This window comes from Lynx rufus, unplaced genomic scaffold (genome assembly GCF_022079265.1).
Source record: "Lynx rufus isolate CCGP_SWC_20201006 ecotype Redwood Valley unplaced genomic scaffold, mLynRuf1.p SCAF_6, whole genome shotgun sequence".
Classification (NCBI taxonomy): Eukaryota; Metazoa; Chordata; class Mammalia; order Carnivora; family Felidae; genus Lynx; species Lynx rufus.
This window is the reverse complement of record NW_025814878.1, coordinates 21,078,478-21,103,077: the sequence shown is the minus strand read 5'-3', so window position 1 is coordinate 21,103,077 and position 24,600 is coordinate 21,078,478. Positions and strand designations below refer to the sequence as shown.

General features: G+C 40.8%; 1 protein-coding gene across 5 annotated transcripts in view; it reads right to left on the bottom strand.

Moving 5' to 3' along the window:
* Positions 1 to 24,600, bottom strand: part of NHSL1 (NHS like 1) — a 107,044-nt gene that overhangs the window by 56,202 nt on the left and 26,242 nt on the right. For 3 of the 5 annotated variants that reach the window (XM_047101591.1, XM_047101593.1, XM_047101594.1), the window contains exon 2: positions 7,511 to 7,663. In XM_047101591.1, the coding sequence (XP_046957547.1) occupies positions 7,511 to 7,663 (153 nt within the window). Of the gene's footprint in view, positions 1 to 7,510; positions 7,664 to 16,696; positions 16,718 to 24,600 lie in introns of those variants that run through there. The other 2 variants (XM_047101592.1, XM_047101595.1) reach the window with 2 other exon arrangements.

The window sequence follows — 24,600 nt, the reverse complement described above, 5'->3', positions numbered from 1 at the left end:
CCCTTATCTTTCCCTTATCCCTGCTACACCCTGTGCCTGTTTTTTTTGTTTTTAAGTCCATCGAGGTACTGATGACATATTAGAGTTCTAAAAATACACACCAAATGCCATTAGGATGAAATGGACAGTTACAGACACTTGTCACACCCGATGTCCCATGATGGAGCTTCCTCCCTGTACTTCTCTTAAACTTACTTGAGCTTCAGTGAAATCAGGACTGAGTGAAGAGAGTTCCAGAGCAACAGAGAAGCCCCACCTTCAGGCACAAGCTAACACGCAATCGCTAAGTAAAGCAGCTAACGAAACCGAACCTGTCATGGGCCTTTGGATTCTGACTGAGCCCTGGCCCTATGACCTTTCTTTCCTTTTTAAAATTTTTTAATGTTTACTTTTGAGACAGAGAGAGATAGAGAGAGAGAGAGGGACACACACAGAGCGTGAGTGGAGGAGGGGCAGAGAGAGGGAGACACAGAATCCGAAGCAGGCTCCAGGCTCTGAGCTGTCAGCACCAGAGCCCGATGTGGGGCTCGAACTCAGGAAACCACGAGATCATGACCTGAGCCGAAGTCGGACGCTTACCAACTAAGCCACCCAGCTGCCTGTCCCTGTGACCTTTCTGAACGTTGAGGACAAGCATCCAAGCGGTTTGTCTTCTCAGCGCCCTCAGGATCAGAGATCTGAACAGGCAGGCATGGGCTGAGCAAGAAACCCGATTCCAAATCCTGACCTAGTCATCTTTCAACTGCAAAGTAGCTATAAGATAATCCCATCTCTTCTCTGGGCCTTGCTTTACTTACCTACAAAATGAAGAGGGGGTTATTAATCAGAGGATGTGGGAGGGCCCTTCCAGCTCTAGCAGTCCAGACATCTTTCAGAGGTGGATGGAGGGTGGGAGAAAAAGGCACCTTGCTTATGTGAATGAAATGAACCTCGGGGTCAAGTGCCTGTGGCTGTCCCTGTCATCTGACCACGTTTCTTGTTTTGTTCCTCTTTCCCTCCTCCCCACAGCGTATCTCTGGAGCATAATGGATAGAAGGGAAGGCAGCAGCTAAATCACGACAGGACATCATTTGGGAAAGAGGGCTGAGATTTATAAAATCTCCTTTGTATTCCATTGCACTTAAATGAAAATCCACCCTGCCCTCCATAAACAGTGCTTCCAGCTTAAGGGGTGGGACCTTTGAGGTACTTTACAAAAGTAAGTTCATTTTATTCCCACAAACACAGACACTGTGGTCTTTCTTTTACAGATGAGAAAACAAGTTCAAAATGTTGAAGAAATAAACTCAAAATTAAACTCAAATCATAGATGCCGGGTACATAACAGGCAGGATTTGAACCTAGACATGTCCTGTGCTCTTTTCATTACATCTGGATTTTTCCTGTTGGAAAGCAAGAACAACAGGAGGTTTCTAGAGGTTAAGGCCACATTCTACTTTTTGACCAGGGTAATGGTTACATTGATATTTACTTCACAGTTATTTGTTACATGGAAGATGTTTTAGGTACTTGCGTGACATGTCATAACTTTTAAAAAGTGACCAAAAAGAAAAAGAATTCAAGGTTTAGCCCAGGTGGGCAAAGCAAGATGTTCACCTTGAGTGTGTCCAAGATGGTGAATGGACACACCACTCCAGAAGACAGAGCTCTCAGTCAACATCCACAAGCCTCCATCTACAAACAGGCCTGTGCAAGGGGCCACAGGACCCCCAAGAGGAGCATCTATAGCCAAAGCCACAGGGCATCTGGGATCCCCTAGCGACCCACGTGCCAGGGCGCCTGATCAAACCCAGAGAGAATCTCACAACCTCTCCCAGAACAGACTCATCTAAGCCAAAAGCGAACTAGGAGGCTCCTTGCCAATGGAAGGTAGATCAGTGTCCCTTAGATAACGTCTGTGTGTCAGGAACGACCAGCGGAACCTGGCTGGAACTACTTGAAAACTTGTTCGTGATTTTAAGAAAGGTGCACCGTTCTCCAGTGTTGAACAGGTTGGTGTGTGTACTATTGTTTCTAACCACTTGGTACAAACAGTCATTTCTTCACACTGCAAATCTTCAGTTCCTGTAATAAATATAACCAACCGCTGACTGAATTCACACAGGTCAGATCCCTGCACTCACACTTCTAATTCTAGAACCACAGAGCGGGCTGACCTGCTAAAATGCATTTCTTCAGGGAGGATATAGCTGTGACTAGAGAACATTTTTGATACAACAACAGATGCTCTGTGAACTAATTCTGGCAGGGGTGGACACAGACACAGTAACTAAACTGCCTGTTAAACATACTGTGAGAAATTATGTTTCTCTCTCTCTCTCTCTCTCTCTCTCTCTCTCTCTCTCTCAGGTTGGGCTTTCGGGGGAGGGAGGCTTGAAAATAAGGTGTCTTTATCTCAGCCCTTAATATGCTCATAATTGTCGAACGGGGTCTACACTTACAAAAAAATGAACTCTGAAGCTTTCATCAAGGCCCCATCCCTCAACTCCACTTTTCCTATTTAGTGTGGCCCTTTTAACGATGCTAAAGACCATCCAGATAAAACTTTAGTTAAGTAGATGTGACTCATCATCACATCCAACTCTGATAAAGTTTATGAACTGTTCAAACAACTATGGAGATTAAAAGGTAGAATTCTTCTGGAAATTCAGTGAAAAGCTAAGTGAATTCTTTACAGATAAGGGGACCCATCTTTAGAAATTAACTCTTCATTGTCAGCCAGATGTCCTGTTAAGCCAAATATCAGAATACCATTGATAAATCTAGGTACATGGGGGCACCTGGGTGGCTCAGTCGGTTAAACGTCCGACTTCGGCTCAGGTCATGATCTCACGGTTCGTGGGTTCGAGCTCCGCGTCAGACTGTGCTGACAGCTCAGAGCCTGCAGCCTGCTTCGGATTCTGCGTCTCCTTTTCTCTCTCTCTCTCTCTCTCTGCCCCTCCCCCACTCATGCTCTGTCTCTGTCTCTCAAAAATAATAAATAAATGTTACAAAAAACTATAAATCTAGGTACATGTATGTGGTCATTAGCAGTAAATCATTACTTAAATCTCTAGCAACAAATCAACAAAAGCAAATCATTTGCTCTAAAAGTATGGCCACCAAATTCTATCAAATTCTCCAGAGACTAGCCAACAACAAATACAAAAGATCTCTGCTCTGTTTGGACCAGAACAGAGTGAACTTGTACATGGAAGACATGTACAAGTCATTCAAGATGCCATTCGAGATGCCATTTTACAAACTGCCCACCTCCTCTTTGATGGCAGGATGAGAGGGGAACAGATGTGGGGGAAGGGGTCTCCCAAAGCTTTTCTTTTCCAGCTGACTGAGCTCTCTACCTGCCCACTGTACTTCATATACCTCTCCATTACACCACTGTCTATTTACTTCAGTCTTGACACAAGACAGCAAGCTCAGCTCTTTAAGGTTAGGGACCCATGTACTTTCATTAGTTCATCTAAAAACTCCTGGCATAGTACAGAATTGATGCTCAAATACTTACTACTTTGAGTTTTATCATCTGCCTTTATGTGCTAACTCAAACTTAGCTTTTCATGAAAACATTTTCCAGTAAAACCTTCAGTACCTACCTGTATTTCTGCATTAGTTTAATAAGCCAATGTTCATAACACTTAGTTATGAATTTATTAGTACTCACTGTATCATTTCCCTCCATATTTTATGATGCTTGAGAGCTGAGCTCCTTGTAAAAACCGACAGAAGAACTGATACAATGGGCATTTAATGACTATGAAAAAGTGCCAACCTGTTTAGCATTAAAGAATAGTATTCCTTCCTTGAAATTATAGATATTGGATATTCCTATGAAATTATGGATAAGGTCACAGTAAGAAGAGAAGGAACAAAATAGATTACTCATTGTGAATAATTAGCTACCTTTCTATATATTTTTTAAAGGTTATTTATTTTTGAAAGAGAGAGACACAGAGAGAGAGAGAGAGAGAGAGAGAGAGAGAATCCCAAGCAGGATCCGTGCTGTCAGCACAGAGCCCGACTTGGGGCTCGAACTCACGAACCGTGAGATGGTGACCTGAGCCAAAATCAAGGGTCCAACACTCAACCATCTGAGCCACCCAGGTGCCCCAATTACCTTCCTATATTTTTAAGCAAAGAACATTGAGGTCAAATTAACTTAGACTGATAGCTTTTGTATAACATCATACCTTGATAGTGCCATATATTCAGGGACCGAACTTTTTTCTGTTTAATCTTCACTCATAATGAGGCAATAAATGCTCTGTACTCATGTTTATCTTGAGTTGCTAGCATGATGTATGGGAGGTGTGGTTCATGAAGTTCTGTACGCGTGATTAAAAGTAAATAAATAAAGAGGAAAACAACTCAGCCGCTCTTTCCCATTTCAATCACTATTCTTAAAGTTATTATTTACCTAAAATCTCTTAGGGAGTATTTAAATCCAGACTTTAAAAGCTGAGCTCCAAGAATTTTCCGAAGTTGTTAATTTTATTAAATAGCAAATCCCTTTGATGAGGCATTTTAGGGCATTAAAGCAATTACTAAAGCATTTGCCTTTTCAAGATAAAATTCAACTGTAGGCAAAACCAGTGGTGATGATATTTCATATGCGGCTACTGAATAATCGAAAAGAAAATAAAATCAGAAAAATCTATATACAGGTGTTCAATCTTCTATGGGAAGAAGAGACACTGTGATCTGATACTTGAAAACACATGAAAGAGGTAGCGAAGTTCAATTTCCTGGAGAGTGATCAAAAAAAAAAAAAAAAAAAAGCCAGGCCTGATATTCAAACTCACACATACCTTCCTGAGAGCTTCTCCACAAGCCAGACAGTGAGTGCAGTGCTCTGTTGTTCATAGCTCTTGAGAGAAATGTTAACAATGGCATGGCCTCAGGGGTTTGTCCCGGGAACTGTGCCATTTAATATTCTTATTAATTATTTGGGGGAAGAAGGTGAGCTATAAGGAGAGAAGCTCTTGCTCAAAAGGTACTGAAGATAAATCACTAGGTAGTGAAGGGATGTAGCAGAAATTTTGGTCGGATTTAGGTACATCATGAACGCAACCAAGGTCAAGTACAATTCCAAGGCTGTAGAAAAGAGCCCAACTAATGCAGTTCTTTTCACTTTAAGCTTACAGTCGCTAAATATATGACCAGCTAAATGAAAAAGGGGACCCAGTAACCTAATTTCTGTACAGTCCAATGCCAAGACTGGAAGATACAAGATACCGTAAGATACATGAGGTAATCTAAGCATTAGAAAAGATTCAAGGAAAAAAAAACTAAGGCTATCATCTAAATGTTTGTATAGTTCTGTTCAGAATACCAAGTCTATTTTGAGTCTATAGATAGCTATTCCTTCTTTCTCTAAGCAGAAATTATCGGCTTTCTGGGGTGCCTGGGTGGCTCAGTCGGTTAAACATCCAACTTTGGCTCAGGTCATGATCCCGCAGTTCATGAGTTTGAGCCTTGCACCAGGCTCTGCGCTGGTGATGTGGAGCCTGCTTGAGATTCTTTCTCTCTCTGTCTCTCTCTCTCTCTCTGCTCCTTCCCCACTTGCGTGCACGTGCACTTTCTCTCTCTCTCTCTCTCTGTCTCAAAACAAACAAACAAGAACGAAAGAAACTATCTGCTTTCTCTAATTCCTATACAGCAATTTTTGGCACATCTCTTGAGAATTTTTCACAGTTCTGACCTGTACTATAGAAGTAAAAATTCCTTGAGAGCCAAGACCCCGCCTTTATAACCTGCATTTCTGCCAGAACAAAAGATTTCCAACAAGTGGATGTTAAAGCCAATATAATGCAGCGGTTAAGAATATGGGCTCTGCAGCTTAGGACTGTTCAAGTTTACATCCTGGTCTCATCATTAACTAACTTTGAGGGCAGCCGGGTGGCTCAGTCGGTTAATCGTCTGACTTTGGCTCAGGTCATGATCTCGTGGCTCCTGAGGTCGAGCACGGCTTCAGATCCTGTCTCCCTCTCTCTTTGCCCTTCCCTTGCCCCAGCTCTTGCTCTCAAAAATAAATAAATTAAAAAATAAATAAAACCAAACAAAAAACTAACTTTGAGATCTCAGGCAAGTTTCTAATCTGTGTATCTCCACCTCATCACCTGTAAAATTTGCATTAAAATAGTAAAAAGATTATTGTGAGGATTAAATGAGAATACGGGTAATGGGCTTAGAACTGAAGCTGGCATATAGACAAGTGTTTAATAAATATGAGTTGGGGTCCTCATGCTGGGATTCCCTTGAATCAATAACAGATTTCTTCCAGATTTAAGTCTTACACAATTAGATAAGATACAGGACATCCAGTTAAATTTCAGATAAACAACGAGTACTTTTTTTTTTTTTTAGGTTTATATATTTATTTATTTACTTTAGGAATCTCTACATTCAACGTGGTGCTCAAACTCAGGACCCTGAGATCAGAGTTGCATGGCTCCGATCAAGCCAGCCAGGCACCCCAGCAACAAGTACTTTTTAAATAAAACTACGCCCCAAATATTGCCTGGTAGGAGAAAACTGGTGGTAGAGTAAGAACATTACTTTGCTGTTTTAAGAAAAAAGTCTCTGAATCTTAAAAGACACTCCTTCGTTTAAAGAACTTCTTCCCTTCTTCATCACTTTTTTTTTTTTTTTTTTTTTTTTTTTGAGAAAGAGAGAGAGCGAGACAGCATGTGAGCAGGGGAGGGCCAGACAGAGAGGAGGGAGAGAATCCCAAGCCGGCTCCACACCGTCTGTCGGTGTGGAGCCTGATGTGGGACTCGAACTCACAAACATGATCTGAGCTGAAACCGAGAGCTGGACACTTAACCGACTGAGCCACCCAGGGACCCCTCTTCTTTATCACTTTTGAGAAGCCCTCCCTGCCACACATTCAGATTCCTTCACATCCACGGTAAGGTGAAGTGAAAATGAAAATTTTAAACTAGATACAGGAGTACACGCTTCCTGTATTTCTCACCGGCCACTGCGTTGTCTGCCTGGCTGTTGACAGAACCTATGCTTAATAGGAGACCAGCTGGGTGCCGCCCACATTCTGATAAAACAAACCACTGTGAGCGCTTTCAAAGTCTATATGTAGGTCCCCTTTTCCCCCAACTCGAACGAAGCAGAAACAGACCACTAGAAAGTATTAGCTGTAACAAATTTGCTTTGAACACTTCCGATGGTTCAAGAAAGGCGATGGCAAAGCTTCCCATGTAAGCAGGGTTCATTTGGATTCAACTGGTACCCGTGGCTTGAACACGCGAGAGAGTTTCTAAGCAGGGGTGGGGCCTTTGAGGACAGATCTGCGTGTCTGTAAACTGGCAGTTTCCCACAGAAACCAGGACATCGCGGGCTTGTATTAGGTTGTAAGTATTCATGATACCTTGAGAGAAACAGCGGACTGTATGTTCTCTATAAATAGGTCTTCTTTTACAAATAGCAATCACATTTGTGCTTTCATTTCTAGCGGTCGGTGATCCAAGAACCGCAAGCTGGCAGGATGCGATCTTACCCCTCAATACTGATTTGAGGTTGAGCTTGGCCTGGCGGTGCAGGTCCTCCACACAGGGCGGTCTCGTGGCGGGAAGGAACACGTTCTCCTGCTGGTGCCATGGGGCCGTGTAGTGGACTGTCCATCTACTCTCCTCGTCTAGGTTGGAAACAGCTGCAGAAAGAAAGGCAGAATAAATTACGGTGTCAAAATAAGCTACAGTGGCTGCAAATATTTTACGTCAAGATGGGTTTCTGGTGCCTAACACACCCACAGGGTAAGGGCCGACAAGGGGGAAGGGGAGCAAATTCTGAATAAGAGTTAACCTTAGGCTCCAGGGGTCCTGCACACACAGTGTTTTGCCCCTAAAGGGAAAGCTGAAACTGTCCATCACCCCCCACAACGTTTTGGTAGAATTGCTTCCTCAGTTGATGGCTTTCCAGCATTTTAGGCACTTCCTCTGCTCCAACGTTAGAAAACAATTAAGAAAACTGATAGAGGGGCGCCAGGGTGGCTCAGCGGGTTAAGCGTCCGACCCGATTTCAGCTCGGGTCGTGATCTCACAGTTCATGAGATCGAGGCCCACGTCGGGCTCCGTGCTGACAGTGTGGAGCCTGCTTAGGATTCTCTCAGCCCCTCCTCCGCTTGTGTGTACATGCACCCTCGCTCTCTCTCAAAATAAATTTAAAAAAAAGAAAAGAAAATTGATAGAGACCTCCAATTCCTACTTAACTCCACCATAACGAGTATATATTATCTAATCATACAATGCCATTGCATCAGTAAATGTTAGATTGCCAAGACAAATACAAATTTCCTACTAAGAGTTTGAGACCAAATCTGTCCCCTCTAAAGCATTACTTTAAGACATCACTGTAATAAACACAATTTTAAAAACAAATTAAGCATATTCAGTATGTCAAAATACATTTAAATAGCATATCTAATAGACGTAGAAATCAATTTGCGTGACAAAATTTTCTCTACATTTCCTGCTTTCGTAGAACACTTTTCTTTCCATAGAATACTTTTATATTAAAAAATTTAATTCCAATGCAATTAACTTTTCCCAAAATAATCCAATTCAGTTGAATCTTCCTAACACAAAAAGAGGATGTCAGAGGAGGAAATGATAGGTAATCATGAGAGTACCCTAAATCTCTATAATAATTTTCCTTGATTCCTCCAAGGGCTTGGGATCTCGGTGTCTATTTCATTTTTTCCTGAGAACACAGACTAAGTGTCTTAGTGTTCAAGATAAAATGAACAAGCATGCATGAACTACTGAACTCTTCTATTTGGACACATTTCAAATTAAGTCAAAGTACCTAACAGCACCATATTAGAGCTACTATAAAGATCATATGAAATAATACATGTGAAGCATGATTGTAACAGGAGCAGTGAAGTTACTCTAACGAGGCCCCTGACTTTATAGATATGGCTGAAGGGGAACCTGGCCTTTCTTAGTGCCCCTAGGCACCTGAGTCACAGGGTAGCTCTCCCCCATAGCCCATCTTTTCTATAGCTGTTAAATGCTGCAAGTCTCGTCTCCAAATAATTCATTTCTCAAATCACCCCACCTTCTCCATAAATTGCTAAATGGGAAAATAAACATTGAGAACTAGACATCAAGCTAAAAACAGAAACGTCTGTGTGCTTTCTGCTGTTTTAATGGTTGACAGGAACAGCATGTAAATTAGGCACCTGGTATTTCACGTAACCTCTGGTTGAACAATGTTTTGCATGGTGCTTGTAACTATCAATCTGAATACATAAAATCCACAAAGCCGTGACTTAGTCCTTATGTATGTGCCTGGGAATCTTGAGCAGCGCGCAACTCACCATATGTCCTCCAAAGGGTAGCCATGGTTAACTGCAATGTTTTGTGCCGATGGGCATTTATTTGAGACTGAATTACCGTGCCTCATGGTTGGAAAATATTGAAAAGCGAAACTTCCCATTTACCAATTACAAATCAAATCCAAGTAATGGTTCTTGTGTCTGTGCAATCATACCATCAGCCCCATTGTGCAGCTACCAACTGGCTCCTATGAAAGGACAGTTGTCTCTTCTCTGGAGCATCTCACTCTTGCCAGGGCAGATTTTAATCGATCCGTCCAAAGATAGCCTTCCACCAAGGGAGCTACAGAGAATGAGCCGAGAGTGCTGTTTTTTGTTGCTTTTTCCAGTATCTCTCTTACCAGTTCTCTAACCCATCCACATTTAGCTAGTTTAAATTACTGGTCGAAAAACTACATTAAACTAATCCCACACCTATGTAAAATTAAAACCATGTGTTTGTAAAATTTATACTCTGTAAAGAATGAAGAAGCACCTGAATTAAGGAAATTTAAAACACCGGTAAGTACACAATGCAACCATGCCACAAAAGCTGTACTCTATACAGTGACTGAACAGTCTAGACAGAGTTTGTCCTCGAGCTCTAAAATACATAACAGACAGTTCCAGGGAGTTTTAGAGGATCATCCCCATCAAAAATACGTGATAGATCACACATGGCCTCCCTGCACAGTAAGCCAAAGAACCAAAAAACCATATATCAAGGTGGACGTAAGGTAAACACAAGGTTTTTTCCCCCTTTTTCAAAGGGTTTCTTTTGAGAAGCACAAAAGAAGCAAATTCACCTAAAATCCCAACCATAAATAAGTAAGACATGCTAAAATCACATAATTCTGCCCTAGAGTTATAAAATCTGAGGTATTTGAACAACCTGGTGAAGAATAGAGTTTAATTTGTGCTAATTATATTGTTTCACATTTTAATTTCATCACGCAAAAAGATGTAGTACATAAAACACACACACACACACACACCACGGGCGGTGGGGGAGAAATTACTTACTTTTTTTCTTAAAAAGTTTAATTAAAGACTTGATTTTTGCATTAATGAAGACCACCATTTCCAGATGCCTGCATAGAGCTTAGAAATTTAAATCACATTAGAAGCTCAACCCATCAAGCAGGTGGCGAGCTGTATCCTTCCGCTCCAGATTCTAACTTTCTTCTTCCAGTCTCAAATCCTTAGACATCTGCCGGGGGGCTGATGTAATGTTGAGGTTGAGTTTATTGTCAGGCAGTTTCAAGCCATTAACAGTCCTTGAACCTGAAAAGCTCCCAGTGAAACCTAATCTTTAAGGCTGAGAGCCGCAGTGACAAAGTGTACAGAAAGAAAGAGAAAGCCAATCACAATTCTTATTTGCATGATAGCCACATCAGTCTTTCTGCCTCGGTGCTCACTTATTCACTTTCTCTCCAACAGATCAGAAGTTTCTCCTCTCTGGAGTCCACAAAAACAGTGCAGATTTTCCTCTACGCAAGTCAAGGCGAAGCAAATGTGTGCCCCATTTTCACTAGGCTACTAGGAACATCCAGATCTTTTTTACTGGAGCCCACAAGAGTCTTACAGCAAGTATGTTTTGATTCTTGGACTCTCCAGTTCATTCAGGCATTTGAACTGATTTGGTGGGGGTGTGGGGGGGAAGAGCCAAACTATTGTTTCCCCGACCACGCCCCCAGGCTCTGCCTCCCATACCAAAGGAACCTTTACAAGCAGTAAAACTTTAGGACAGAATCTCCTCAGAGCTGTAAATGATGACTTCGTTGCATTTTCATGGAAATTAGTACCTCCTGGCTTCTTACCAAGTTGGTTTTTGTTTGTTTGGTTTTGGTTTTGATTTTTTTTTTTTTTCCCAGTGACTGAGAATCAGCATTGTAATTGTACTGTAATGATTTAAATCTGACTCTACACTCCCCCCCCCCCAGAATAGTAATTCCAAACAAACATTATTTACGTTTCTCTTTAACTTGAATAATACACATTACTGGATTTGGTTCTTCTGTCCATTTGCAATTAACCTCCCAGAACTGGGGAAACAAATAGAAAAGGAAGAATCAGAAATAATAATACACAAGCCGGCACTAGAAAAATACCTTCTGGGGTAAAGGGACTGGAACAAAAAGGAAAACCCAGGTCGGGAAATACTATGAAAACGGACCAAGGGAAAGAATGATCCTTATACCTCTGCCGACTTTCAATTCATGGCAGAACGGTTCTGGAGACATGTTAGACAACCTCTTGTTTCATAGCTTAGGGCCAGACTTATAAATGAATGGAAAAATGTAATAATCCACTAATGCAAAACATTTAGTTTATAACAAAAGCTCTTAGTCAAAGAAGAAAATTTATATAAGGGGCTCCCTCTAGGGAAAGCTTTGGAATGATTCCTCCCCAAATGTTCCCTGCCACCCCCCACACCCTTAATCTTAGATTTTGGACAACAGCAAAAACAAAGCCAACAAAAAAGTAAAACACACATATTATCATCTCACCATACATATTATCACAGATTTCCAATTTGTGTTCTCTCATCCTACACATAGCCTTACTTACAAGTAATTACACGGCCAGATGGCAAACAAGAAGTGACTCAAATGAGAAACGACTCCGAAGTTAAATTATATAGCTGCCTTAAATTAGCAAGCGAAATTCCCCTTAGGAAAACAAATTTATAAGCAAGAGTTATCTGGCTCTGCGTCTCAGCCTCACTGCATTACAGACAGGTAGTAGCATCGGATGGGCTCAGGACAAGAGCTGTCCTCTTCACAACCCACAAGTTTCCGAGGTTAAATGTCACGCCACGTACTTGCCGTTGACAACAGCATGCACGTATACAGCCACGGCTTCCAAACACTCATTAAAAAGGTATACTGGGCACAATACTAAGTGTCACGCATTTGGGGGTACAACCATGAGGTCTTATATTCTTTTAAGCATGGAGCTTATATTATTTGATGATAGACTACAATCACATGACATGTGAGAAGGCAATAAGTGCAATGGGCAAAAAAAGAAGTTGAACAGGATAAAAACAATTTTAGGGCAGGGGAAATGGCCAGGTTGCAGCAGCAAATAAAAGTCAGGGCAGACCTCACTGACACGGTGAGATTTGAGTAAAAACCTTAAGGAGGAGATGCCAATAAAACAAACATCTACAGTGAATCCCATTGGTGCTCATGTAAGGAGGGACTATGTTTGCTGGGCAGGGGTAAGACCTTACCAGGACACCAGGACTAGTTGGAGAAGGGACTAGAGTCACTCTAAGCAAATGAACTGTCGTAGGAGTCCAAACGGAGTAATTTCCTTTCTCACTCAATATTAAGCCTCCTAGTAAGCGGCCAGAAGTGTGTTAAGACAATGCTGCTATTTGGTATTCGGTTACACGCTCGTCAGTGGTAAGGCCAGGGGTAGAAATCAGACTTCTGTCCCAGCATCCGGGGTACTTTGTCCTCTGTGCATTATTCCATGCCGTCTCCCCCAAGTCCAGATTTTCAGCTGTTGGCCAAATAAATTATGCTACTTACCATAGTACGCATTAGCTTGCATTTCGAAAGAGTTTATTAATTATAAAGATTTCCCAGACAGTTGTAGCATCTCTTACTTTCTACCCTGTATATCAGCATGAGAAGAAGGAAGTGGCTTAGAATCTGCATTGCCTCAGTGTCATAGTTTATTGAAGAGCCAGGTTTTTATGGAAGGGTCTAGTATTCTTTTTCATTTTTAGTTGCACCATTTATACATTCAACAGAGAATATATAAACCCATGGTACGTCTTCTTCCAACTTTAGCCCTATAATAGCAGCAATTGTTTAAAAAAAAAAAGTTCTAATATTCCAGACATGGAAAGTTGACGGCATGTCATAGGGAGGAGTGAAGAGCCCAATGCTGGAGCCATCCCATCCAGGATACTAGCCACTTACTTACTAGAGGAGGGACCTCTCCATACCTTGGTTTTCTCATCTGTAAAATGGAGGCAATAATAGTATCGATGTTATAAGGTTACTATGAGGATTTAGGGAGTAATTATTGATATGTCTTTAGAACAGTACCTAGTATATGGTAAGCATGTATATTTGTTAGACGGATGAATGAAATCTTAAGAGATAGCTAAGCAGCCCTAAGCTTAATAAAGGGTCAGTCATGCTTTCATAGAAGAGAATCAACCTCCCAGACCTCGCAGTCTTTCTGCTTGTCTCAGAGTTCAACTACCAGCTCCATGAATGATGGCTCTAAACCCACAACTTCCAGTTTCTATGCCCTTACTATCTTCTCTACTGCCTAAAATTCTCTCTATCCGTTTACAAAAAATTCTCAGTGGTCACCAGTGCACCTCTAACTAGAACCAATGGTCTCCTCTCTCCTCTTTGAATCATCTTTAATTACATACCACCAACGACCCAGTTCTTGAGCTTTTCATCAACACTTGCTCCTTTCCTACATCTGACTGTTCCTTCTCTGGATTCTAACAAACTTTTAACAAGCTTCCAAGAGCCTGTCCTTAAACCTTTGTCCTGTGCTACTTACTTATTACGCCTTGAAACCTTAATGATTTTACTGGAGAACGGCAGGCAGGAATCAGCAAATTATAGCCCTTCAGGCAATTCTAGCTGGCCCCTTTTTAAATTGTTGAACAAAAATTAAAAGAACAATATTTCATGATGCAAAAATTATATGAAATTCAAATTCTAGTGTCCAATAATAAAGGTGTAATGGAACACCACTATACCCATTAGTTTATCTACGGACTATGGCTGCTCTCAGGCTGTGTGCACCAAAGACTGCAGGGCCTGCAAAGTTGAAGATATTTACTCCCTGGACCTTTAGGGAAGAAGACTACTGATCAATGGATTAAGCTATTGCCTTTAAACACTCAGCCATCTTCCTCTCAAACTACAGTCTTTCATTTGTCTGTCCTCCAGATCCATATTGCTAACCTCTACCTAAATTTCACATTATCTCATGCAGGGTGTCTAATTTAAGTCAGTCTGCTTTCCTCCCAAACCCTTAGCTGCTTATCAAGAACTTTCTCATTTCTATTAGGGCTACAGTCAATTTTTCAGTGAACCAGAAGGTAGATTTCATCTTCAGTGAGAAACGAGAAAATTGTTATCTAGAAGCTAATGCAACGTAGGAGCTAAGATGAGAATCTGGGTGTCCTGATTTCTCTTTAATTAGCACGTACTAAGTTTAGAAAAAAACATCTTTAGTACATTCAAGTTAATATATCTTACATAAAAGTCCTTATTAGAACACATAAATAATAAAAATATTTGAGAATCATTGTTCTCTAAAAATACTACCATATATTACAAAAAAAAAAAAAATGCTCTCCATCACTTGAAAAATCCTGGTGGCTTCTCCTGGTCTAGGGCATTCTATTACCACTTCTACTGTATAAATATTTGCATCCTTATAAAGTCCCAACATTTCTGCTTAGTCTTTCTCTGAAACGAAATCTCATTTCTGACCAAACATTTAACATTTTTCTTCTAGGAATCACCTGATTATTTCTATAGTTATCTAACTACTTCTCGGGAGTAGGTACACAACACATTAGCAAAGAGATAAAGAAATATTTCACAAAGTAACACATATTCTAAAAAACTCAACTGTAACTATGCATCTGCATTCCACCATTCAGCAATTTTACATCGAGAACTTGTTAACTGCCTTGCCTTGGACATCTGACATCCAGGTTAAAAGTAAATCCAACTTGGTCCCTGACCTTAGGAAGGTCAGAGTCTAATGGGGGTGACACACCCAAACAGATAAGAATAATAAAGTAATGAACAAGCATAGGGAAAGAGATAAGACCATGATATTAATGGGAAAGATGGCAAAGGGCATCCACACCATTTGGAGAACAGAGAGGAAGAGAGGACTCTTAGGAAAAGCAGTCATGGGCACACAGAGGTTCTGAGGTTCCTGATAAGCTTATGGGGGGGGGTGTGATGTGGAGAAAGACGGCAAGGGAGGTAGAGAGAGGCAGGGCCAGACCCTGAAGGGCTTTGCTTCCCACAAGGAGGTGGGTTTTCACGGGTGGGCCAGGGAGTCACCGATGGAGTTGACAAGGGAAAGTTGAAGGGCCAGTGTCGCATTTCAAACAGATCACTTGTACAAGATGAGCAGTGGGTGTGAATGGACTCCACTGGGGGCAGAGAGAGAAGCTGGGAGCTGGTATAACAACCCATGCCAGAGGTGAGGAGGTCTGAATCCATTTTTACTCAGGGCGATTTTTCAACAACTCCCTTGGTCTTACCAGCCTGTATTTAAGTCTGTAACATGTATGTTTCAGGAACATATGCTTAAGGTATAAAAATTTTAAATTAAGCCTTAGCTGTTTTTATTTTATTTTATTTTATTTTATTTTATTTTATTTGAGAGAGAGAGAGAGAGAGAGAGAGAGAGAGAACGAACTTGGGGGTGGGGGGAACAGAGGGAAAGAGAATCTTAAGCAGGCTCTAACCTCGGCGTGGAGCCTGACTTGGGGCTCGATCTCACAGCCCTGGGATCCTGACCTATGCCAAAAACAAGAGTTGGACACTCAACCAACGGAGCCACCCAGGAGTCCCAAATCCTACATGTTTAATAAAGGACTCTGTTTCCACACAGGTCTTCATCTTTCGTATAACCTTAAAATACACCCTTATTGTTTTTATTAAGGATGAAAGATTATATGTTTAGCCCCAAAACCTTCTTAAGAGCAGAGCTGTCTATGGCTCCCGGTACTCACAGATAAGGCTTCTATCTCTTGTAGTCCTTCCCCATGTCCCCTATCTCCATTTCTGCAAATCTTCAGGCCATCCTCTGTGCATTCAATGCAGTTGGGGCACTACAAGTTTTTATGTTGAATCCAAAAAACTTTCACATACTTTGTTACACAGTATTTACTAAATAAGAACACTTTCAAATACTGTCCACAAGAATTATATGCAGAAATGAGGTATGATTATGCCATATAATATACACATTTTGAATTAAACAAAATCTGAAGGCTTGATCAATTGGAAATGGGATGTATAATCAATAAAGATTACTGTGGTTTTTAAGCTAGAAGGGATGGAAGGGGAAAAAATCTGATACAATGGAGTACTGATCAGGGTCATGTGCTAAAAGGTAATTTTCAGCTCTTCTCAAAGGAAATTTACCTCTTCAAAATGTAAAATTTCTCAGCTCAAACTTATCTATAAACAGGACTCGTACTGTTAATTTGTTTTAGGCTATTAAAAAACCAAGCATGACATCTAAAAAGAAAGACTATATGTGACTAAGTTAACTTAGGTGTCCTCATTATCTTTACATATGGTTAGAATACATGAAATACAATTTTTAAATCCACAGACACACCCATTCATTCTTGTGCTTTTCAGACCTGGAGCACTGGAAAACATCATAGCAGAAAGTACCCAATACAAGGTCCTTGGGCCTATAAAACAAAATATATACACTTAATAGTAAGAGATTTTAGAGATATTTAAAAATTACCTAGCAGCATAAGCCATTTCAACATTCATAATAATGTTTTAGTAATAAACTTATAGAGAGCTTAGTCCTATCCTAGAGTCTTCTCACAACTCTAACTTTTGGAGGTAAAGATTAGGTCTCATGTTTTTATAAACACTTTCATTCACATTGAGGGCAATGGTATATACAGTCTACAATTCTTATCTATCAAAATAACAATCATTATTGAAGCTGCAAAGCAAATAACACAGGCAGATGAACACAGTTAATAAACATATAAATAAGAGAGTAACTTTAAAACACAGGGATATTACTCTGAAAAACAGTATGGAGGTTTCTCAAAAAATTAAAAATAGAACTACCCTACCACCTAGCAATTGCACCAGGAAGTATTTATCCAAAAATACAGGAGTGCTTTTTTCGAAGGGGCACATGCACCCCAATGTTTATAGCAGCACTGTTGACAATAGCCAAAGTATGGAAAGAGCCCAAATGTCCATCACCAGATGAATGGATAAAGAAGATGTGGTACATATAGATACGATGAAATATTACTCGGTGATCAAAAAGAATGAAATCTTGCCATTTGCAACAGTGTGGATAGAACTAAAGTATATTAGTTAAGTGAATTAAGTCAGAGGAAGGCAAATATCATATGATTTCACTCATACGTGGAATTTAAGAAACCAAACAGATGAACATAAGGGAAGGGAAACAAAAATAACACAGAAACAGGAAGGGGGACAAACCATAAAAGACTCTTAAATACAGAGAACAAAATGAGGGTTGCTGAAGGGTTTGGGGTGGGGGGATGGGCTAAATGGGCAAAGGGCATTAAGGAGGACACTTGTCGGGATGAGCACTGAGGGTTATATATAAGTGATGAATCACTAAATTCTATTCCTGAAATCATTATTACATTATATGTTAACTGACTTGGATGTCAATTTAAAAATAAACAAATAAGTGAATAATAAATAAAATTGTAAAAAAACAAAAACAAAAACAAAACACAGGGCTATCAGATAAAATACAAGATGTCCAGAGAGAAAATTGAATTTCAGGGAGATCAAATTTCACAAGTAAAGGATTTTTTAAAAAATCTACAGTAAAATTCATTTGTTAACACAATTGTAATTTAAGATATATATATATATATATATATATATAAACTGCCTTAAGGATTTAACACAACAGATGAAAAAAATATACTTTATATTATTCAAGACAAATTGAATTGACTTTAGGTTCTTGCTGTTAGGCATTTAACTAACTAGAAATAACCCAAAAGGTGAGTTGGTTACATGTGACTAAAGAATCTCTCTTATTTTTTTTTTTAATTTTTTTTTTCAACGTTTATTTATTTTTGGGACAGAGAGAGACAGAGCATGAACGGGGGAGGGGCAGAGAGAGAGGGAGACACAGAATCGGAAACAGGCTCCAGGCTCTGAGCCATCAGCCCAGAGCCTGACGCGGGGCTCGAACTCACGGACCGCGAGATCGTGACCTGGCTGAAGTCGGACGCTTAACCGACTGCGCCACCCAGGCGCCCCTCTCTTATTTTTTCACAGCAGGTATTCTCACAAATTTCTACTATTCCTCTCTCAATAGTCTAAGACCTTAAGCATTCAAAACTTCTTCTTTGATTCACTGGTCAATTTTTTATTCCATTACTAAAAAGCTGCCATGTAAGAGAAATATTAGAGCCACTGCACAGGAAAAGGACCAGCCTGCCACCTTCCTAGTCCAGCAGACATAAAAGGGAGAAGCAATAACATGTGTCCCCTGGTGTGATGAAATACCAAGGATAAACATCACCTATGGTAAAATCAAGTTAAACATTTTTGAGAAGTTAAATATTTCCTGTGTAAAGGGAATACAAGAGCTAAAAATGAACAAACTAAAAGTGGAACATTTTGCAGGTCTGGCCTCTCCAGTTATACAATTAAATAATAATGATAGGAATGTGCCAGATTAAAAGAGATTTAAGGAACACCACAGTCAGATGCATATCCTGGAGAAAATACAAGTTTTAGAGAAACCAGCTATAAAGAAAGGCATTACACAGCAAGTGAAGAAATTTCAATTACGTACTGGGTGGGATCTCAATCTTATGCTTTCTACAGTTATCTAATGATCACACACACACACACACACACACACACACACACACACACACACAAAGTAATGTTGCAGAGGGGTGCCTAGGTGGCTCAATCAGTTAAGCGTCTGACCCTTGATTTCGGCTCCGGTCATGATCTCACAGTTCGTGAGTTTGAGCCCGCACTGGGCTCTGCACTGATGGTATGGAGCCTGCTTGGGATTCTCTCTCTCCTTCTTTCTCTCTGCCCATCCCCTGCTCGGGCTCTCTCTCTCTCTCTCTCTCTCTCTCTCTCAAAATAAATAAACATTAAAAAATGGTTTTAATTTAAAAACGGTAACGTTATGGAGGCACATCCCAGAAAGAAAACGTGTCTGATAACAGATGTTCATGAAGAATTATATTAATTGTCCCTTAAATTATGATATTTCATAAAAGTATGTTAAAAATCCCCAACATTCTAGAACTTCACTAGTGCAATGGTCTTTTCTTTCTTCTGCTTCTGAATTAATCTTTAATGATGAATCATATGGCATATGGAAAGCAAGACCAGTGGAAATCTCCCCATCAGTATCTGGTGGGGGGAGTTGGTGGGTGTAGAAAGGGAAACCTTAAGAGATGATAATGTATCAGTTATTTAGAAGGAACCTGATCTGGCAACCACTTTGCCAGTTAACTCTGATGCTAGGAAACACCCTTTACTCTGCATATGTTGAAGCTAAAGGCTTCTGCTGTGGATCCTAGTTAATAATTCAATCTAAAACCATTGCTACCATCTGCTCGGTCAATTTCAAAACGTCTGCTACCATTGTGACTAGTTTAGTCAAGCCACAACATTCACGTGGCAAGTGCTGAACAAATGAAAGGCGAGGCAGACAGAAAACATGCTATGACAAAAAGAAACCCCAATCAAAAGTCTAAAACACAAAGGGAGCTCTGCTGACACAGCATGCCAAGTTCAACCCTGCCCGCAGAGATGGAAGGATGCAATGTCTCTCTAATGCGAGGCAGGGGACAATCTGGAGACTGTCCCGAGATAATGGGCACGAGGCGGGGCTGACAGCGGAGAGCTCTGTGAAGGGAATGGGTCCTGAGGTTGGAAGAAATGGTGAGCAGGGTTATGGCAAGGGCAAGTTGAAAAGGGGAGATTTCCTATTTTCCTAGACAGAGCTGAAGACAGTCTCAAAAGGCATCCAATCCACTGTCTTTTATTACACAAAATAAGTGACCCGCAGTACGTGCATCACAGAGCTGTCCAGCACCCCCGTGAATCCTCCTTTGTGTGCTCGAGTCGTTAGGACACCAGGCTCTCTCTGCCCTCACTGGGAGTAGGCTGGGGGGGCAGGGCTCCAACTGTCCACACTCATCTCTGCCCTCATGCCTTCGCACCTGTCATTCTTCCACCTGGGATGCTCGATCCCTGACTGATCCACTTGGCATGCCCTGGTTGTTTTTCCTTAAGACACATTCCTTGACAGAGCTTTAGTAACTCTTCAGTTCAAAAATACAGGCCATGTTCCTTCGAGTATAACTTCCTCAAAAGTGAACTGCATCTGTCTCGCAGAAAGAACGAATGATTTCCTTAACTCTAAGCCTCTTATGCTTGTGCCAATTATTCTTCGTGACATGTTGTAGAGCTCTAATCCATCCACCCACCTAGTACTGATTCATCTAATTCATTCTGCTCAGCCTATATTAGGAATATAAAGTCTCATTCAGGAGAAAAATAATGTATATGAGTTAGAGCTACATATCAATTAGTCCAATTCTAAAGTTAACTCACTTTGCCCTTCCTAATTCAATCATTCAAAACACAGAATGCTTATTAGGGGTCTACCATGTCTTACAGAAGAGGATAATTTTCTGTGCTATTTAAATTTGCCATAGTTATATCCTTTTGTAATAAAAATAACTTAAAAGGAAATGAACCTTAAATTTGAAAAGAAAAAAAAAATCAATTCAACCTTCCTTTTAAAATCTTCAGGGAAGAAAGAAAAACGAAATCTCATTGCGGCCTGAAAAGCCAAAGTATAATGAATGTGATGATCTGAGAGATCTAATTTGAGAGCCACGTGATGAGCTGAAGTGCTTTATACTCTGGGCTCTCTTGCACCTCTAAAATTGGACAATATTAAGGATTCATTGATTGATGGTATTACAAAACTTACAAGAAATCTGTACTTGGGAATTTTCTACTTAGAAAAAAAACTGAGCAAAGGGCACATCCTCATCAAGACTACATGTGGGGTGGGACTGGGGGGAACAGCTGACAAAATAAAGTAGAAGGTCGCCACCTACAGGCGGATGCTGTAAACTAACGAAACACTGGTACAGGACAATGACTCCTCTGCTACTGTCTCTTGACAGAGAAGCTTGGAAGAAACGGCTCTAATTTAACAAGTCTCAAAAGACCGTTCTCATCTTCCTCCACCAAAGGAAGACCCCTACTCTATAATCTCTGTGAATTTTCTTAAACTACCTCGCATCTGCAACCAAACGCAGCTTAAGGAAACACCCCCGAATTACGTAAAACAATTTTTATTAATTTTTTTTTAATGTTTATCTTTATTTTTGAGACAGAGACAGAGCATGAGCAGGGGAGAAGCAGAGAGAGAGGGAGACACAGAATCCGAAGCAGGCTCCAGGCTCTGAGCTGTCAGCGCAGAGCCTGACATGGGGCTCGAACCCACGAACTGTGAGATCATGACCTGAGCCGAAGTCAAACGCTTAACCACTGAGCCACCCAGGTGCCCCGAAAGTGTTTTCATTTAGGGAGAAAATGATTCTGAAGCCGTATTCCCCACAAACACACAAAACATGCTTTATTTAAAATGACTGAAGGAAAATGATTACTTATCATCACTTAAATTAATCACAGTGAATGATCAATAAATAGAAAGGCTTAAAGCATCATTTGAAGGCATTGTTTTGTAAGCAACGGAACAACCTCACAAACTGTTCAGTTTTTCTTTTCTCTACTTCCTGTGAGCTCTTGTATTGTTTCCCATATGGTTAAGATGAGCTCTACAATTAATAAACTGGTGTGACCAACTGCTTTTGTTAAGAGGCCAGCTGGTTCACACGCAAAATGATAATTAGACAAATTAAGACAGCCCGCTCTGCTTTGCTGATGAACTGACAGCAGCACTAGTTAAAATGTCTAAACTGTCTTTGGCTTTCTAGTCATCGCAAAGGTTGACCTAGGTGAAGATAACATTTGTCTCATTAGGATTGGCTTAAAAAAAAAAAAAAAAGAATTACACAGTCTGAAACTATTGGATGGACAGCAGCAGCATTCTTCAGAGAAACCCTAGCTCCTTATTAAGCGTGAGTGCTATGAGGATTCTGTAATTATGCTGGAGGGGTCACAGCAGGAGCAAAGGAAGGTCAGCCAGGCATAAAATGATGTTCCGAATTAGTCTGGAGGGTACAGAACTTTCATTAAAGTCAAGCAGTCAGAGACTTTTGAAAGGAATAAAACCTTTCCTATGAGCTCAATGTTTCATACTCTTTCCCTGATTTTTTTTTCTTTGCAATGGAGGGAGATAAGAATTATTTTTGATAACTGAACAGCAAATGGGAGCAAGACACAAGGGTGAAGACATCAATCGTTGCAGGGGGACATATGTTCAGTAGCTCTACATTCTAGTAACCTAATACGTCTAAAGCAAGGAGTTCACAACGTAGATTCTGAACTGACGCCACAGAAGTGCCCCCATGCTTGCTGGCATTTCCCGGAACCAGAGGGCAATACAATTAGGGCACAGCTGGAAGGAAGGGAGGCGTGTTGATTGCACGGCCCACCTAATTAGGCCCACACAGAATTTGAGAAAAATCAAATGGTAATCAAAGCAAGAATGCTGGTGCTAGATAATGGCTGGCCACTGACTTTGTTAAAATGATAGGCTTAGCTCCTCCCCGGCAGTATCACGAGGGCTCAAAACAGCAGACACAAAAAAATGGAATTCGTCACATCTTAGCAAGTAAAATGTTAGGAAGGGTTAAGACGAGCAGTTTCCCTCATGGACCTAACTAACAACAGTTTCAATGTGCAGTCAAAAATAGGAAGCTTGGAATTGTAAAGACAGGTGCAGATAGTTCCTATTTCAGTGCACTGTATTTGGTTGTTGTTGTTTTTATCGCTAAGGGGAAAAGGTGAAGGGAGTAGAAATCACCGTAACGATTTTGACCCACAATAAAGACACAAAAGCAAGTATTTTCCCCGAACCAGGTAAAAAGAAAAGCGAGACAGATATTTGGGGAGAAAATGAAGCAGATAGGTTCTTGTAACGCAACTTATCTTCCCAAACCTCGGTCAAATTGTACAGCAGCTCTCAGAAGAGTCAGCCCAACCCGTTTGTATCACCTTATCTGAAACACCCGTCTCTTTGTGAGTAGCAGTCCACATAAATCATTACACGATACAACAAGTTCAAATGAAGCTCCCGCTTTTCATTAGCAAACCATGTTTGATTGCATAAACATTGAGGCTCTCGCAGGCGGTCCTAAAACACCTGCACTTGTCTTGACATTTATGCACAACGGAATGGAATTATTTTATTCTAACTACTTTCTGAAGAGAAGTACTCACCGACTGTACCCCACTGGATAGAGGAATCGGGCACAGACTCCAGAGGATATATTACATTCATTATCAAGACAAATCCCAGAGCATCTATGGAGAGTTCATGCCAGCAGGATGTCCCGTGTTGAAATAGGACAAAATTCACTTTGTTGTACGGTAACCTCCCTCCTTCCTCTTGTCAGTACAATCACAACTGCCCATCAACAACGGTAACTCTATTCCGAACTTTCCAGCTTCACTTAAATTGTGTTTGCTACCACCACTCTCCCTTGCTCCCCCCCCCAAAATCGCCTCTGCTTTCTGCAGCTGCTGAATGCCACAAATAGCTTCTTGTATAATTTGACTTAGAATGCACCCCAAACTAGACATGTTGAATGGCAATGTGAATGCTTCATTCAGAGAGAACTAAAATGTGTAGAATGCCCTAAAAACATCACAGTGGTAAAGAGGATCATTTGGGAGTCTTGGGGCAGAGAACTGCTTTCAGCAGTAGCCTGCAAATTCTTCTCAGGTCTATGCAAATGGCAAGAGAAGGGTTGCAGAAGATTCCCACAGGGATCAAAGGATTAGCTAATTTCCCTGCGTCTGCCCTGTCTGGATGGGGTTTCCCTAAAGTTGCCTCCATTCTCCACACACATTTTTCTTCCTCCTCTCCTAATAAAATGCACTTACTCTAAATCTATTCATGCTCTAGCATCAATGATCCATTCTTAGGTTAATTTTTGAGACTGTTTGCCTTAATGCTTTGTGTGTTCCACACACGGCAAGCCCCGTCTCTGATATTTTTGTGGGGCTAGAGCCAAATCCAAGCAGTTCACTTTGCAAAGTCAGTTACTCCACAATCTGATATAACAGGACAGCATGTAACAAGAGGGCACCTGACTGGCTCAGTCGGAAGAGTGTGTGATTCTTGGTCTTGGGGTTGTGAGTTTGAGCCCCATGTTGGGTGTAGAGATTACTTAAAAATAAAATCTTAAAAAAAAAGTGACAACACATAATATTCATGGGTACATTCAAAGAAAGAGGAAAAGCATCCATCTTTATGAAATGGATGAGGGAGGAAAAAAGCCAGGAACTTAAAAGCATCTATCCTACAGAGCT